At 61.9% G+C, this 17,282-nt stretch overlaps 1 protein-coding gene across 6 annotated transcripts in view; it reads left to right on the forward strand.

Moving 5' to 3' along the window:
* The window catches only part of ARHGEF1 (Rho guanine nucleotide exchange factor 1), a 17,975-nt gene continuing 693 nt past the window's right edge, over positions 1-17,282 (forward strand). The window contains exons 1-30 of one of the 6 annotated variants that reach the window (XM_037065463.1): positions 1-132; positions 2,821-2,953; positions 4,468-4,513; positions 4,602-4,685; positions 5,169-5,282; positions 7,045-7,143; positions 7,325-7,367; positions 7,605-7,851; positions 8,257-8,286; positions 8,534-8,633; positions 8,779-8,875; positions 8,968-9,003; positions 9,239-9,376; positions 10,296-10,401; positions 11,016-11,027; positions 11,620-11,787; positions 12,093-12,238; positions 13,401-13,547; positions 13,799-13,881; positions 14,022-14,147; positions 14,262-14,376; positions 14,464-14,564; positions 14,791-14,868; positions 15,064-15,139; positions 15,233-15,400; positions 15,943-16,030; positions 16,148-16,234; positions 16,488-16,558; positions 16,645-16,731; positions 17,055-17,218. In XM_037065463.1, coding sequence (XP_036921358.1) covers positions 2,940-2,953; positions 4,468-4,513; positions 4,602-4,685; positions 5,169-5,282; positions 7,045-7,143; positions 7,325-7,367; positions 7,605-7,851; positions 8,257-8,286; positions 8,534-8,633; positions 8,779-8,875; positions 8,968-9,003; positions 9,239-9,376; positions 10,296-10,401; positions 11,016-11,027; positions 11,620-11,787; positions 12,093-12,238; positions 13,401-13,547; positions 13,799-13,881; positions 14,022-14,147; positions 14,262-14,376; positions 14,464-14,564; positions 14,791-14,868; positions 15,064-15,139; positions 15,233-15,400; positions 15,943-16,030; positions 16,148-16,234; positions 16,488-16,558; positions 16,645-16,731; positions 17,055-17,218 — 2,871 coding nt within the window. In that variant the 5' untranslated portion in view covers positions 1-132; positions 2,821-2,939. Of the gene's footprint in view, positions 133-1,130; positions 1,277-2,820; positions 2,954-4,331; positions 4,514-4,601; positions 4,686-5,168; positions 5,283-7,044; positions 7,144-7,324; positions 7,368-7,604; positions 7,852-8,256; positions 8,287-8,533; positions 8,634-8,778; positions 8,876-8,967; positions 9,004-9,238; positions 9,377-10,295; positions 10,402-11,015; positions 11,028-11,619; positions 11,788-12,092; positions 12,239-13,400; positions 13,548-13,798; positions 13,882-14,021; positions 14,148-14,261; positions 14,377-14,463; positions 14,565-14,790; positions 14,869-15,063; positions 15,140-15,232; positions 15,401-15,942; positions 16,031-16,147; positions 16,235-16,487; positions 16,559-16,644; positions 16,732-17,054; positions 17,219-17,282 lie in introns of those variants that run through there. The other 5 variants (XM_037065464.1, XM_037065466.1, XM_037065465.1 and 2 more) reach the window with 5 other exon arrangements.

Here is a 17,282-nt window from a genome sequence, read left to right on the forward strand (position 1 = left end):
GCGGGGGCCTCCGGAAAAACGCCCCGACTTCCTGCCCCGCCAGAGCCAGGAAGCGGGAGCCGGGACGCAGGGCCGGGATCGCCAAGCCCGACCCCGGGCGCCCCGCCGGCCACCTCCCCGCGCGGACACCAGGTACGCGGTCCGCCGCCCCTCCCGGCTCCTCCCCTCGGCCGCTCGGGGAAGTGGGAGGCGGACCGGGGGCAGGGGCGCGACTGGCCCCAGAGGGACCTCCCCGGCCGCCCCACGCCCCGGGCCTGCGGCCGCCCTCCGGGCCTCAGTTTTCCCATCCGTCAAAGGGGCGAGGGCAGGAGGACCAATTCCTGCCGAGTGCCGGGGCGGGGAGTAGGGGGCGAGGCCTCCTGGTGTGCAGCGGAGGACGGGTGCCCTCTGCACGGGTGGGGAAACTGAGGCCCGGGGACGGGACCGACTCGTGCCCGGGCGCGCGCGTCGTGAAGCCGAGCGGAGCTGGGATTCGAACGCGCAGGGGCCGTCTGCCGAGCGCCGTGCTCCAGCCCCTCCTGCTGGGCTTCGGCCACCTGCACGGAAAAGCGCCCGTTAACGCGGTGGGCCGCTGCGAGGCTGACGGCCGCAGAGCGCTTGCGAAACCGTTTCGGGAATCTCTCTTTCTGGGCCTTGAGTTATACCCTGAGAGCTGGGTTGGAGGGGACAGAGCTGGCGGTCTGCCCCCATTGCACAGATGGGAAGACTGAGGCTCGGGGGAAAAGCAATCGCGTATTCCGGGGTACGCCGCACGTCGGAGGGAGAGGTATGCTGGAACCCAGGGGCTTTGCTTTCCAGACCAGCAGAAGGGGTGCCGGGGTCGGGGTGGGGATGCGGGAAGAACTAATGCACGGGCGTTGGGCATTCGACTGGTCCCCGAGCTGGGGCGTGGACCTGAGAGGCCCGGGTGACTTGAGAGTTCCGACTGAGCCCTGGCGATCCCACTGAAACTGTCCGCACCTCGGGCCGGCCTGGGGGCGGGGCCCAGGGGAGTGACGGGAGCAGTCGAGATACGGAAACGCCAGTCCTCCGAGACGGCCAGAGCGGCCCCGTCTGGCCAGCGTGGCGCCGTGGGGCGCTAGAGCAGCGGGCAGGAGGAGTAGAGTCTCAGGGCAGGAGCTGGGCTAGAGTAGCTGGCGGGAGGAGTGGAGTTACAATCAAAGGCGGCCTCTGGGGCGGCTAGAGCGACTTGGAGGCCGGGGTGGGGGGCATCCCGGAGCCAGCTCGCTGAGGATTCGGTTCTGGCAGCTGCGGTGGCTTCTCCGTCCCCGAGCAGGTGAGGCACGCGGCCCCTGGCGGGCGTGAGACCCTGACTCCGCACGTCCGCCCCAGCATCCCTGGCATTGCACACATCCACACACATCCACGTTTTCTGTAGAATTTGGGGCCCCTGTAGACCCGCCACTTCCCATGTAGATTTGGGGGCTCGTGTACACCCGCCACGTTCTATATAGATTACAAGGTCCCACAGACTCCCCAGGTTTCTGCTAGCCGCTTGCAGAGACCCAGCTCCTTACCGACGTGGGGACCCCATGGATCAGTAGCATCGCCTAGAATTCAGGGCCCTGTAGATCCTGGGGTGGGGATCTACCACAGGCCCCTATAGAATTTTGGTCCCCTTTTAATTCTCCAGACAACCCATAGACTGGCTACTTTTCCTGTGGTTTTATGATCAGATGTAACCTTCAGACCTGTCGACCCACCGTGTGTCAAATGGAATCTGGGCCCCTTATAGACTCACATTGACTGCTCTGTATTTTAGGTTCTTTTTTTTTTTTTAAGATTTATTTATTTATTTATTTATTTATTTTTAGAGGGGAAAGGAAGGAGAGAGAGAGAAATATCAATGTATGGTTGCCTCTGGTGTGTCCCCTGCCGGGAACTGGCCTGCAACCCAGGCATGTGCCCTGACTGGGAATCGAACCGTGATCGTATGGTTCGCAGGCCCACACTCAATCCACTGAGCTACACCAGTCAGGGCTCTGTATTTTAGGTTCTTTAAGGCTCCCAGAGGTTCTTGGAGACCAGGATCATCCTTCAGTATCTCATATAGACCCTGAGCCCTGCGTAGAACCCAGGTGCCCACATCGTCTCTCACAAGTGCCCGCTTTGCCCTAGGATCTCCACCCCTCAACCCCTCTGACTCTGTCAGCCCCATGCACAGAGCACTTCAGGCCTTGTCAGTTGCCTGCAGATCCATCTGACAGCTTCGGCCTCTGTGGCAGCCCCTCACCCTCATCTCCTAAGCAGCCAATCCCCCACCCCCATCCTTCTTCAACCCCAACCCTCTGTGGAGCAGCACTCCTGCCCAGTCCACAGGGCCCACATACCTCTGACTTTTCCAGGCCCCATGAGGAAACCCGATGTGTCTCAGCTTCGGGTCAGACTTGAGTTTCCTAAGGCTGGGTTCCCCGTGCTCTGGTAGTTAAATGCACCGACTGTGAAGTCAGACGGCCTGGGTCTGAATCCTGGTTCTATGACCTGTCTGTTTCCCTCTCTGTGAGGTGGGGATGATAGTAACAATGACATCATGGGGTCGCTGAGAGGATTAAATTGGTTACTGCCTATAAAGAAGTAATGCTGTGCCTACTTAGTGTCACTTAGTGCACGTGAAGTATTAGTTATTGTTTCACATTACTGTAACGAGGAATGAAGGAGGTAATATGTATCAAGTGTGTGATTTCGGGGCCTGCCTCACATTCACTCAGATAACCTGTGTCCTCTCCTGTGCTCTTTTGGGATCTCCCTGCTTCTGTTGAACCTGTTCACTCCTAAGTGGGGTGAACATGGCCTCTCCATGTTCATGGTCATGTTTTCCAGCCCCTGAAATTGCAGCCCACAGCCTGAGGGGTCCCTATTCCCTCTCTGATGGGAATAGCAGTAGCACGGGGTGCCTGTGCTGTGCTAAGTGGACTACTATGTGAGATGCACTCAGAGCGATGCCTGGCACCCTGTCAGTGCCGTGTAAGTTTAGCTCTCAGAATAAATAACTGCTACTATTTTCTGCCTTGGTTTGCAGTGTTATTTTTGTGAACATTTAACAGCGCTCAAATCTTAAATTACCCAGCTTGAATGTTGGACAGATACCCTTTATGGAAAAGAATAAAAATGGTGCCTGCTTGGGTGAACTCATGGGGTGGCATTTGGACACCCCAGAAAGCATCACCGTTTAATGATCATGATCCGAAGCATAGCTGCCGTTTATTGAGTGCTGGGGAGGTGGCCTGTGGGCCAGGGAGAAGGGTGGTTCTCAGGTGACTAGGGTTATAAACAGTCCCAGGCCGTGCAAGGGGGAGAGCGCCCCCCACTGGTCTACCTCACCCCTGTTTCTACAGTTCTTCCCACCTGACATGGGCTCCTGTGGCATTAATCAGACTAATTAAGGACACAGAAGACACGGGTGGGAAGACACACAGAGAAGTGGAGACTAAGGGAGATGACAGGGCAGAGAGAGATGAAGCAGCAAGTCAGAGGGGTTCAGGGGCAGTGGCTGCGGAAGCCAGTGTGGGAAGATGGCCAAGACGGGGAAAAGCAGGGAGCCACAGAAGCAGGGACAGGGTGAAGATGGCCAAGGGGGAGAGGAGGAGGGCGGGCGGCAGAGACGGTGGGAAAAATGAGGCAGGTCTGAAGGAAGGACGAGAGAAAATGAGGAAACAGGGAGAAGAGAGGCAAAGATAAGGTAGATTCAAAGGGAAGATACCAGGGAGTGCTGGCTGGGGGAGGAGAGCCAGGGAGATGGACAGGTGAGGGAGACAGACGCACCTTGGGGATGAGCTGTCCGAGGACCGCTCCTTATTTCTCTGGGACTGGACGCCGGAAAGATATCAGACCCCCGAGGGAAAGAACTTGTGGGTCCAGGGACACTTGGTCCTTGAGGGAGGAGGGTTCTGAGTTTTGTTTTCTTATGTAGAGAGAGTTGGGGGTTGGAGGGTTTGCCATTGTGATTTCCTGTCACAGGAAGTGGGGCTGGTGGGTTCAGAAGCAACATCCTGCCCCAAGCCTGTCACAGATCAGAGGAGAGCCCCCACACACCCCAGTTTTATCCCTCCTACGTCCCCTGTAACCTTCCCAACTCTGCTGGCATGCGGCCCTGCCTCCCCAGGGCCCAGCCCCCAGCCTCTCTCCTCCCTCAGTCCTGGGAGTCCAGGCCCCCAGCCTCTCCCCCCTTGGATCCCAGAGTCTGAACCCCAGACCCCTCCTGCATTAAGGACCCAAAAGGGCCAGGCTCTCCTGGACCCAGGCTCCTGAGACTCCAGCTTCTCCTCCAAGACTCCCTGCCCTTGGTCTCCCCGCCCTGGCTGGCCTCTGAAGGGCTCTTTGTCGCCACACAGAGGCCCCATTGAGCTGTGGAGGCCCAGATTGGGGAAGGCTGTTTACTCACCTTCACACCTGGGCCAGGAATCTGTGAGTAACCGCCCGGTGCCACCTCCTCCCATCCCCTAACCTCAGCCCCTCCTCCTCCCCCAGCCCTGCAGAGCCCATGGAGACAGACAGCGTCGTGGCCCGAGGGGCGGTGAGTGGAGAGAGCCGAGGGGTGGGAGGACTGGGGGTCTGTGAGGTGGGGAGCACTGTGGGCTGAAGCCAACCCTCCCCTTCCTTAGGCTCCAGGGGCTCCCCGGCCTGGCCTGGTGCCCGTCAGCATCATTGGGGCTGAAGATGAGGATTTTGAGAACGAGCTGGAGACGGTGAGGGGGGTGGAGTGGAAGGGCTTCTGTTCTCTGCTCCCTGGGGCCCCAGCCCCTCAAGTCCCATCCTCAGTGTCCCCTCCCCCGTCTTAGATCCAGTCCTCTGTCCTTGGAGGCTGCCCCACTGCGCGCTCTCACTGCCCTTTTCTCTTCGTGGTCCCTCCTTCCTCACCCCACCACCCCGTTCTTGTTCCCACTGTTTTTTACTCCAGCCCCAGTTTTTACCGCCGGCACCCCATTGCAGCACACCCCCCATCCCATCTCTGCTAACTTCTGTCCTCATCGCCTCTCATTGTGATATCGTCCTCTCCATTCTTCCTGACACCTGTCTTGATGCCACCATCACAGCATAGATACCGTCATCACCCCCGTCCCCCAGCTTGGTTCCATTGGACATGCAAGGGAAGGGGGAAGGGCAAGCCTAAGCCCCCCCCCTCCCCCCCGTCTGCTCTCTGCAGTCTCACCCCCATCCTCACCCCCTAGAATGCAGAGGAGCAGAACAGCCAGTTCCAGAGCCTGGAGCAGGTGAAACGGCGCCCAGCCCACCTGATGGCCCTCCTGCAGCACGTCGCCCTGCAGTTCGAGCCCGGACCCCTGGTGAGGGCGGGGCTGGGCCAGGCCACAGTGGGCAATGCATTAGGCCAGTGCAGATGAGCCGGGAGGGTCTAGAAAAGAGATCCGAAAGCAGATCTAGAACTGGAGAGCCGGAGGGACCACTGTTGATCCAGACAGAGATTGCAGGCGCCCCATGTAAGTCTCAGTGCGCAGCGAGTGTGGGCTGGGAGAGCACACCCAGCTGGGCTATGCAGAGAGCAAGAGTCCAGGAGGCTGGCGGAAACCCCGCCTCCACCCCGCTCGGTGCCTGTGGCAGTGACACCCATCCGAGACGTCACCCCTTTCCAGGGACTCTGGAAACTGAGTCCCTTGCTCCACGGCCTTGGCCGGTGCCACCAGTCAGTCATTAAGGGCTGGTGCCTGGGATGATCCATTAGCCACCTCGGATCTAGGTGGCTCAGCAGGCCTGGATTTAGGAAAAGACACCGCCACAAGCAGCCTGAAAGGCAGAGAGACCGAATGTAATTGATGACCCAGAAACCTTTATCAGGCAGAAGACACCTGGGAGCTCCCAGTGCAGAGCCACGCTAGGCAAAATACCTGGGAATCTAGAGAACCGGGCAGGTGACGTAGGAGGGAAGAAAAGCTCTGTGAACACAGGTCCCCTCCCCAGAAGCCCCATGCCGCCCAGCACTGGCCAAGAGTGGGTTTAGTCAAGGTGCTAGGCCATGTAGCTGGGGGGATGCCGAAAGCAGGGCAGGCAGACTGACGCTGAAGCTTCAGAAACAGGCAGGAAATTGCCTTCTCTTCAGGGAAGTGGCAGGCCTGAGCCTGGGGGGCTTGTGGAACTTGAGCTCCGGGACTCAGTCCAGGGGTGATGCTGACTGCCATGTCCTGGCACAGCTGTAGAACCTGAGGCTTGGCTGAGGTGACCCACATGGCCTTGTGAGAGTTGTCCTCATGCTGCTCCCTCACCTCCTTGGCCAGGGGATAGTTGTGGTCCCCTGGGCTGCTCCCCAATGGCCTTTCATGCTTTTTTGCTTTGGGGTAGGGGTGACAGGTTGGTTGAAAGTGTTTACAGGGGCAGAAACGGAGTCCCATCCCCACTGGGCCGAGTCCTTAGCACACTGAGACCGAGACCATGTCCTTGACCTGACAAGAGCCCCTCACCCCAAGGAGTCAGGACAGATTGGAGTCCCCACGGTATTGCCAGCGTCACCCAGCACAGAGCCGATACATAGGCAGTCCCAGGAAATGCTTGATGAATGAATGCGTGAGCCCCCTCGTGCGCCTGTCCACTCACCCAGTCCCTGCAGTGCTCTGGGCTTGGTGTGAGACACAGTGAATCAGAGCCTGCGTCCCCACCCCCACAGCCCCAACCCTCGAGTTCCTCACGGGATTTCTAGTCAGTGGCTGGACTCCATGCCCAACTTGGCCACTTCCTAGCTTTGTGACCTTGAGTGAGCTTGAGCTCAGTTTTCTCATCTGTGAAATAGGATAGCGGTGCCCCTATGAGCTACCAGGTTCATGTGTACAAAGGGTTTAGGAGGAGCCCGGTGTGTCCCTGGGCAGCTGGTAGTGGTGGCAGCAGGGAGGGGACAGAGCCACAGAGAACCATTCCACGGGGCGAAAAATGACCCGCTGCTCCCGGGGTCCCTGGGGAGGCCTTGAGAGGGGCAGGGCCTGGGGGTGGGGGTGGCAGTCAGGGGGCACACTTCCTAGAGGGTTTGAGCCTCAGGCTTTGCGAGGGGAAGTGCCGTCTGGGTGGTCGGGAGGGAGACTAGGCCATTCTCTGTCCCCCCAGCTCTGCTGCCTGCACGCGGACATGCTGGGCTCCCTGGGCCCCAAGGAGGCCAAGAAGGCCTTCCTCGACTTCTACCACAGCTTCCTGGAGAAGACCGCGGTGAGAGACACCTTCAAGGGGCCCCAGTCCCCCCTGCCTTTGCCCTGAAGAGCCACCTGTGCCTCCTAACCCCCACCCCGCTGAGGGCAGCGTGAAGGGCGACTCGGCCTGGGGAGCCCCTGGGCCAGGCTGTGCCCTGCCGTCCAGCCCTTCCCTTCATTTGGTTCTCTCTCCTGAGCAGGTTCTACGGGTGTCTGTCCCTTCCTCGGTCGCCTTTGAACTTGGTAAGGGAAAGAGAAGGGACTTGGGGATGTGGGAGAGGTCTCTAGCAGGGGCTAGGCCCCCAAGGAGGCCCAGGGAGAGAGGGAGGCCATGCGCCCATGCTCCTCGGTCAGCGGAGACGCCTTCCTTCCTCCTGGCCACGGCAGAGCAGCCCAGGGAAGCATGACTGTTGGAGTCCAAGGGTGGGTGGGGAGCCGGGGCCCAGGAAACTGGCTCCAGCCTGCGCCCTGTCCCTACAGACCGCACGCGGCCTGACCTCATCTCCGAGGACGTCCAGCGGCAGTTCGTGCAGGAGGTGGTGCAGAGCCAGCAGGTGGCCGTCAGCCGGCAGCTGGAGGACTTCCGCTCCAAGCGGCTCATGGGCATGACACCCTGGGAGCAGGAGCTGACCCAGCTGGAGACCTGGGTGGGGCGGGACCGAGCCAGCTTTGAGGCCCGGGAACGGCACGTGGCAGAGCGGCTGCTGACCCACTTGGAGGAGATGCAGTGAGTGGGGCCGGCCCCTCCTCCGCTGCCCCGCCCATTTCAGGGCCCCCTGCAGCCTCGTGGCTCACTCCTTAGCATCTTCCCTTGACTTCCGGGTCCCATGGCCCTGGCATTTTAGTGCATCTGGTTTTTCACCTTTCCTTCCCAGTTTTGGGGTCACTCCCGGTTTCCAGGCCTGTCCAAGGCTAGTCTTCGGGCCTGGTGCTCAGGTCCTGCCCTTGTCACTCCTGTCCACCGCACCAGGACGAGATCATCTTCCCCCAGAAATCCTCCTTCCCGTTGCTCCAGCAGCACCCACTCTGCCCCTCCTCTGTCCTGTCCCAGCCTCAAAGGGACAGCAACCTGGACATTTGTGCTAGGTGGATGAGGGACCCCAGGCTTAGCACACTTGTCCTTTCCTTACAGGCACACCATCTCGACTGATGAAGAGAAGAGGTGATGGAAGCAGAGCGAGGACAGCCCGACAGGCGCTTTAGTCTCCGGGCCCCAGGGGGGAGGCACTGGGGGTGTGCGGTCCTGGGCGGAGCAGTGTCTGGTCCTGTCCCCGGACCCTCTCCCCGTTCCTCGGACGCGCAGCAGGAAGGGGCTGTGGAGTCGGGGTGGGAAGTGAATGTGGAGGGGAAGGCCGTGGGGAGCAGCGCACACGTCCGCGTCTGGTGTCCTTACCGTCCCCTCCCCACAGTGCTGCTGTGGTCAGTGCCATCAGCCTGTACATGCGCCACCTCGGGGTGCGGACCAAGAGCGGGGACAAGAAGTCAGGGAGGAATTTCTTCCGAAAAAAGGTGCTTCCCTGAGTGCGCACACCTGGGCCTTCCCCCACCACCCCGTGACCCCCTGGGGGGGCCTTGTGACTCTGAGCCCTGGGTCCAGTTCCTCCATGTGGGTGGCTCAGAAATAGCAGCCCCCCGGCCTGCTCACCTCTCACAGGTGATGGGGAACCGACGGTCAGATGAGCCCACCAAGACCAAGAAAGGGCTGAGCAGCTTCCTGGACGCCGCCCGCTGGAACCGGGGAGAGCCCCAGGGTGAGGTGCCTGGCCGCTGCCTGCCCTGCCTTCCCCCACCTGCCGCCCCCACCCCCACCCCGTGGTCCCATTGGTTCCATGTCTCGTTTCAGCCCCAGATTTTCGGCACCTCAAAGTGGAGGCTGATGGTAATGGTCCCCAAACCAGAGCCTGCACCCTGGGAACCTCAGAGGAAGGGGTCTCTTGGGTCTGAGGGAGAAGGGGCTGGAGGCTGGACTCCTGGCACTGAAGGAGGGTGGGGACTCTCCGGGATGATGGAAAGGACGAGGCTGGAGCGCAGCATCTCAGACCTCCCCCCCAGACCGCTGTGGGTTAGATTCACTGGACTCTCACTTCCCCCTTTCTCCCTCAACGTCGCTCCAGCTGAGAAGCCAGGCCTCACAGAACGGAAGGGAGGCCTGGGGGTGCCCTCCCGGGACCGGAATGTTGGAGCTCCTGGGCAGGACACCCCTGGAATTTCTCTGCAACCTCTGCCTGGAGAGAGTCCTGACCGCGAGCCAGGTGAGAGTTTCCCGGTCCCCATGGTGAGACCGCCCCCTGGCTCTCCCCGAATGTTCCTCCCTGCTCCCTGTCGCCAGTGTTATTAATAAAAACCACCCTTTCCCTCAGTGTACCCTTTCCACAACTTGCCTCCCAGACTCTGACCTGTGTCCTGGTGGTGTGTTTCCCACCTCCCTGGACTACATTTCCCATCACCCCCATGGCTTCTTTCCCAGAATCCTTTCTGAGGACATTGCCAATCAGCCCCCTTTCATTGGTCCCCTACTTTTTTGGCTCCAGGGACCAGTTCACAGACCAAGGGAAGCCGGCAACGGGGAGTGGGCAGGGTGGGGAGGAGGGGTGCGGATGCGACTTTGATAGCTTGCCACGCTGCTCGCCTCGCCTCGTGCTGTGCTCCCAGTTCCTAACAGGCCACTGACCAGGACTGGTCTGCAGCTGGGGTTTGGGGACCTCTGCCTTAGAGGGTGAGCCCACCAACCCCATTGACTTCATTTCTCACCATCCATGTGTGGCCCTCAGCCCCTGGGACCTCAGACAGCTCGGAAGGGCCCAGGTTCAAATCCCAGCCCTCGGTTTATTGAGTTGTGTCTTGGCAGTCACTCTCCCTCTGAACCTCTATCCTCTCGTCTAAATGGCGTATATCCTCGTCGTGAAAGCCCTGGTTGAGGGCGGAGAGAACAGGTGGATGTGGAGGCATCGGGCAGAGCATCTGGCCTCCTCACCAGTTCTGTGGGCCCCCGCTGCCCGTGGCTGTGTTCTCAGAGGTCTTTCCATCTGTCCATCCCCCTGTGGAAGTACAGGCCCTGGATGTCTGGTCCCTCAGCCCTCACCCCATGGCGGAGGAAACTGAGACCCCCATTCTGGGTCTCGATGCCGAAGGGCCTCCCAGCCCGCCCTGATCGCCCTCCTGCTCCCACAGGTGTGGATGCCTCACCAGAGCTGGGGGACCCGCCCCCACAGGGCCCGTCCAGCCTGGAGACCCCTGCGCTCATAGAGAGCACCGAGGAGGGTCCTGATACTGAGAGGTGCCCAGGCGGGGGGCCGGGGCCGGGCGGGGCAGAGTGCAGGGGTCGGGGCGGGGAGGGCGCGAGTCGGGGGTCTGCTGCCGTCTGCACCTGCTCTCTCCACGCCCTCCACTCGGCCTGTGCTCCTCTGTCTTCTCCCTCTTTTCCCTTCTCCCCCCTTTTCTTTTGTCGTCTCCTCTCTCATTCCTTTTTCTTCCCTCTTTTCCCACTCTTCTCTCATTTCACAATTATTTCTCCTCCTCTCCCTCCTCTCCCCTTTCATCTGCCTCTGATCCTCTCCCTCTCCTCCCCTGCCCACCCTGCCCTCCCTGCCCTCCCTGCCCTTCACCCCTCAGCTCCTCCTGCCCCACCCTCCACCCCTTTACTTTTCTCACCCCCCTCCTCTCTTTGAAGCCTCAGCCCAGCTGCCTTGCTCCTGCCTCCTGGTGCCCCTCCCTTAGTCCCTGAGTCCTCTGTGCTCCGTGCCTGGGGGCCCTGTCCCCCTCCAAGTTGGGGGGCAGGCTCTGCCCCCTGCCCGTCCTTGTGCTGCTGCTTTGGGGACCCTTTGGTGGGTGGGGGAGGTGCGTTGGGTTCCATCTGGGCCCACCTCTGACCCTGTGCCCCTCTCTCCCCAGAAGGTGGAAGAGGTGGGTGCCTGGGCCCTGGGTGGGGGGAGGGCTAGCCCCTCCCCCATTTCTCCCAGCCCCTCCCCTCTCCCCATGGGCCACCTACTCCCCTTCACCCCTGAGAGGGGTGGGTGGGGACATCACCCTCCCAACCAAAGAGCTAAGTATTAAAGTCCCCCTCTTCCCACCCCAACTCCTGGCTCTGCCCCCACCCCCTGCCTCAGGGAAGGGAGGGGCCAGTCCCCTGTGCTCCACACTGGGTTCCCCTCCCCTCCCCCACCAGACATCAGCATCCCTCCGGACCACCCCTGACTGCCCCAGCACCCCTAGACCCCACTGCTCCTCTGACTCTCTCCTCTCTTCTGTTGCATGTTTGATCGCTGTCCTGGTCTGTCCCTGTCCCTGTCCTGGTCTGTCCCTGTCCTGGTCTGTCCCTGTCTCTGTCCTGGTCTGTCCCTGTCCCCATCTCTCCATGTCCCGGTCCCTCCCCATCTGTCCCTGTTGTGGTCTGTACCTGTTCCCCATCTCTCCCCATCTCTTCCTGTCCTGGTCTTTCCTTGTCTCTGTCCTCGTCCTGGCCTCTGCCTGACTCTGTCCTTGGCCTCGGGTCCAGGCTTTCGGGGCGTCTGGGGCGCTCGGAGAGCCTGCGGGTGAGTGACCTCCGCCGGCCTTCCCGGGGCAGCCTCGGGGCTAAGGGCCGGGGTGGGGGCCGCTCCCGGAGCGACGTGGACATGAACCCCAGCTCCGCCACGGCCGTGCTTGGCCCCGCCCGACGAGCCACGTACGTCACTCCCCACCCCTCCAATCCACTGAGTCAGCCTGGAGAGTCGGGGAAGACGGGTGGGGGGCAGTGGCGCTGTTGCCAGAGTCACGGGGAACTGGGTATCAGATGCTGGGGTCGCTGAAGACCTACAGTGGTCACAGGAGAGGGGTAGGACAGTTCTTTCTGAAAATCTGGGGGCTGGTCCGTACCTGGGGGCGTGGAATGCTGAAGGCATGGGGCGGGGGGTGGGGGGGCACTAGCAGTCAAAGTCTCCTCTTTGGGACACCCTAAGCCAGGGCCCTAACAAGGCCTTTGTCCCACAGCCCCGAGCCTGGAGAGGAGGGGGAGCCGGGCCGGGCCGGAGTAGAGCTGGAACCAGAGGAGCCCCCCGGCTGGCGGGAGCTCATCCCCCCAGACACCCTGCACAGCCTGCCCAAGAGCCAGGTGAAGCGGCAGGAGGTCATTAGCGGTAAGTGCCACCCTCTCCAGCCCACTGTGACCAGGGACACGCTCCAGCTCTGGCAAAGACGGAGGCGGATACAGGGAGATGACCGTCAGGGTGTCTCTTAGGAACGGCAGGCAGAGCTTGAAGACAGAGGTCTGTTTATTGTGTGCACTGTCGCTCGGCCACCCCGAGGACCAGGGTGCTGCAGGCATGGTCCCACAGAGTGTCCGGTGGTGCCAGCCCTGCTGCCGCTGAGAGCTGCATTTCCAGCAGAGGCCACCTGTCCCGTCCGTGAAGCGTGGGCAGTGGGGGTTCCCGTCTGCCAGGGCTGCCACGACAACGAGATGACAAGACGGCTCACGGGACGCGCTCGGCACAGTGCTGGGCGGGAGTGGCTGATGTCACTGCTGTGACCCCAACTGCCTGGGGGGGCAGGGCGGGGGCACCCTGGGGAAGAGCCTGGGGGCAGCATCAGTAGGTTAGTCTGCTTGCTTCTGGCACAGAGACGATGGGGGGCGTCATTTGTGTCTTGATTCTCTTCTGTGATTTCGAATCGTGTGTGTGTGAAGGGAATTTGGCAAAGGTAGATGCTTTTTGGAACTCTTTTAGAAGTTTACTTAAAGGAGGTACTCATTCAGCATTTTTAGGGCAGCAGGTAAAGGCTTTTTCGGTCACAGATTCTTCTAAGCATGTCATCAAAATGAGCAGTGGTCTCAGAACTTTCTGGAATGATGGATTTTGAAGAGCTGTATGTGACTGGTGGCTACCACATCCGACAGCAGAAAAACACACCTAACACACAAAACCGTGTGTTTGGTCTCCGGACACTGCTGGGCCCCTTGGAGCCTGGGCGAGCGCCCTGTGGGGCCCCGGGACCTGAGGCTGTCCCATGCACAGAGCGGTCGTCCCAGGACCCAAGGCTGATTCCCTTGTGGGGCAGTCAGACACTGAGCGCAGCTGCAGGCCCGCTGGCCGTGGGGCAGCCGAGTCGCCCTGGTTTGCCCAGGACGTTCCCCTGTTTGGCACCGAAAACCCCATGTGCCGGGAAGCCTGTTGGTGCCGGGAAGACTGGGACACGCTGGTCGCCCTGGCTGGCTGCCACGGCTGAAAAGCAGAGGCAGTGGGTCCACGAACCCTCAGTGGCTGTCATCAACCCAGAGTTGCCCCTGTCCTGCCCCACCCGCAGAGCTGCTGGTGACGGAGGCGGCCCACGTGCGCATGCTGCGGGTGCTGCATGACCTCTTCTACCAGCCCATGGCCGACGGGGGCTTCTTCCCCCTGGAGGAGCTGCAGAACATCTTCCCCAGCCTGGACGAGCTCATCGAGGTGCACTGTGAGTGCAGGGCCACAGCCCCACGGGCCCCCATTGCCTCGGCAACTAGACTCAGGGCCTGCTGCGTTCTCCTTGCGTACCCCACCCTGAACCCCCAGAGCTCCCATTCCAGGCGGGGGGGGGGGGGGAAAGTCCCCAAGTGTCCCACCGGCCCTGAGTGTCAGACAGACACACTTGCAGCCCCACCCCTGCCAGCTCCTCCTCCCTCTTGCGACCCTGACAGCACCTCCCATTCTCGCCTCTCCCCACAGCCCTGTTTCTCGATCGCCTGATGAAGCGGAGGCAGGAGAGCGGCTATGTCATTGAGGAGATCGGAGATGTGCTGCTGGCCCGGGTGAGGGCGCGAAGCCCCGCCCCTCCTCCCTCCTCCCAGCCAGGGACCTGGAAGCCAGGGATCTGGGCCCCCAGCCCTGTCCTCTTGTCTGGGCTTCCATGTCCCGCCTGAGACACCCCCTGGCCTGAATCTCACTGTAGTTTGATGGTGCTGAGGGCAACTGGTTCCAGAAAATCTCCTCCCGCTTCTGCAGCCGCCAGTCATTTGCTTTAGAGCAGCTCAAAGCCAAGCAGCGCAGGGAGCCTCGTTTCTGCGCCTTCGTGCAGGTCAGCTGGGCGGGGCTGGGGGCCTGGGCCAGGGTCCCGGGGCGGAGGGGCTGGTGTCCCTGTCCCAGAGGTGAGCTCCAAGGGTGGGCCACCTCAGCACTGCTGTCCCCCCAGGAGGCTGAGAGCCGTCCGCGGTGCCGCCGCCTGCAGCTGAAGGACATGATTCCCACGGAGATGCAGCGGCTGACCAAGTACCCCCTGCTCCTGCAGAGCATCGGGCAGAACACAGGTACAGGCCCCAGATCCCCATCCCGGCTGGGCACCGGCAGCGCCCAGGCTTGGGGCTTACCGGGGCCGGCCCCCCCTTCGCCCACAGAAGAGCCTGCGGAGCGGGAGAAAGTGGAGCAGGCGGCCGAGTGCTGCCGGGAGATTCTGCACCACGTCAACCAGGCCGTGCGGGACATGGAGGACCTGCTGGTGAGCCTGGCTTCGCCATCTCAGGCCACTTCTGCTCTGAGGTTAGGCCTGCTCTTCGGCTTGACCCTGAGGAGTCACTGCTTGTCCAGGGGTTCCCTGGACCCTTAGCTCCTCCCTCTCAGGGTCACTGGAGGTCAGGCCTTGCCCGGGGCTTAACCCCTGAGGGTCCCTGTGGGATGGCCCCAGCTCTTGGCATGTACCTAAGACACTCTGTTCCCTACTCCAGCGGCTTAAGGATTATCAGAGACGCCTGGACTTGTCCCACCTGAAGCAGAGCAGTGACCCCATGCTGAGCGAGTTCAAGGTGACCCCACTGGCCCTTGACCCCAGGGATTCTCTAATAACGCACCCAGGAAGCCAGAGAAGCCTCTCGGCTTTGACCCCTTCCCATTGCCACCCAGTGCCCATCCTGACCCCCGACTGCGCTACCCAGCCCCATGGCCATCTTCACCCTCCCCTGCCCTGGCCTGTGCCGACCGTCACTCCTTCCCGCCTGCAGAACCTGGACATCACCAAGAGAAAACTGGTCCACGAGGGCCCGCTGACATGGCGGGTGACGAAGGACAAGGCCGTCGGTGAGCCCCAGGGCGTCAAGCGGGGGCCTTGGGGGTTGGGGGTGGGAGCTCAGGTGGGGGCTGCTGAGCACGGCCACGCCCCCGCCCCTGCAGAGGTCCATGTGCTGCTGCTGGACGACCTGTTACTGCTGCTCCAGCGCCAGGACGACCGGCTGCTGCTCAAGTCGCACAGCCGGACGCTGACGCCCACGCCGGACGGCAAGACCATGCTGCGGCCAGTGCTACGGCTCACCTCTGCCATGACCCGGGAGGTGGCCACCGGTGAGGCCTGGCCCCATAACTCAAGGCATGGCTGCCTAGGGAGTGGGTAGGGAACCCTGCAGAGAGCCGGGGACACGCATTCTGGGGAAGGGGAGGCCGCGGCAGAGGTTAGGACACAGGAGGCTTGGCGGCCGAGGCCGAGGCTGTGGGAGGGAGGCCTGAGAGCTGGGTGGGGCCAGGGCCTAGGCTGGGTTGTGGGTTTTATTAAGTAGATGGGAAACCGCCCCAGGTTTCTGCACAAAGGAACAGCCAGCTCTGCCTGCTATTTTGAAGACACCTGGCTGCGGCTTAGGGATTTAGGAGCACGGCAGGAGCTGGGAGCCCAGTGAGAAGGAATTTGCAAACAAGTTGCCAAGGAGCTGCCCCAGGGCCATGGTGGTGGAGATGCATTAGCTGGTTGGAGGCGTGAGGAGGGCCCCTGGGGGGTGGATATTAGAGACACAGGAGAGGGGATTAAGTCAGGGGAGCCCTGAGGGCTCTGCCATCGCTGGGGGCGGGGGGGGCACCCTGGCTCTGAGCTCTGCCTCTCCCTTCCCTTGCAGATCACAAAGCCTTCTATGTCATTTTTACATGGGACCAGGAGGCCCAGATATACGAGCTGGTGGCACAGACCGTGTCAGAGCGGAAGAAGTAAGGGGTCTGGGTTCTGGGAACAGGTCGGGGACAAGGGCCAGGCCGAGGGGTGCGGGGAGGCCCTGGCAGAACTTCTGGGGCTCTGAGCGCCCAGGGGCTGGCCTGTCTCCACAGCTGGTGCAACCTCATCACTGAGACTGCTGGGTCCCTGAAGGTCCCTGCCCCAGCCTCTCGCCCCAAACCCCGGCCCAGCCCCAGCAGGTAAGGGGGTCAGGGCGGGAACAGGAGGGCTACAGTCCGGGCCCGGCTTCCTTACATGTCCCTCCTCTCCCTACTCAGGCCTGTCTTTTACTGACCAGGCTTCTCTGAGCCCCTGTCTCCCAGCCTGGACCTCTCTCCCTGTCTCCACACATCCCCACCTCCCCGCCTCCAGCTCCGTGTCTCCCTGCCCCTGCTCCCCACCCCACCTCCGGGGTCAGGGGTGTGGCCGTCACCCTGCACTTGCGCCCCACAGCACCCGCGAACCCCTGCTCAGCAGCTCTGAGAATGGCAACGGTGGCAGCCGTGACATGTCCCCAGCTGACGGTGAGCCCGGATGGGCCTCAGATGGGGGCGGGGGTGCCCACAGGGAGCCGGGCAGGATCTGACCACCTGTCCTGCTCCCGACCCAGGCCAGATGGAGAGAACCCTCAGCACCCTCATGCCCTTCTGCAGACCCGGCCCTGAGGGCCAGCTCGCTGCCAAAGCCCTTCAGAAAGGTAGGCGACCCTGCCCCTGGCGGGGCCGTGGCAGCCCACACCGGTGCTTTCCAGCTTGGCTCACCCCCAACCCCCGGGCATGTCCCACCCAACCGCACGCCAGCCCCAAGCCTCTGTTGTGGCTTCGGCCCCTTCCTTGACTTTCAGTTCAGTCTCCCTGGACCCAGCCCCACTCTGCACTTCCTTTCACACCCCGGCCTGTCTGCAGGCCCGGCCTGGTGCCCACCCTCACCTCTACACACAGGCCCCTCGCCTGTCCCCGTCTGAATCCCACATCCCAGCCCCAGCCCCACCTCTGACTCCGTCCCCTTGTCTCTGGCCAGTGTTATCCCTGAAGCAGCTCCTGCTCACCTCAGAGGAAGACAGCGGGGCAGGGCCTCCCCCTGAAGGGGATGGAGTCCCAGGGGGCGGCCCCCGGAGCCCCACACAGACCCAGGAGATCAGAGAAGAGCTACTCAGCCTGGAGGAGACCATTAAACAGCTGGAGGTGGGGGCCGGGGCCGGGGAGGGGAGGAGGGCAGGGCTGACTGGGCAGAGGACCCTTCTCACGG

Source organism: Sturnira hondurensis, unplaced genomic scaffold, assembly GCF_014824575.4.
Source record: "Sturnira hondurensis isolate 20B ecotype Veracruz unplaced genomic scaffold, ASM1482457v3 Scaffold0015767, whole genome shotgun sequence".
Classification (NCBI taxonomy): Eukaryota; Metazoa; Chordata; class Mammalia; order Chiroptera; family Phyllostomidae; genus Sturnira; species Sturnira hondurensis.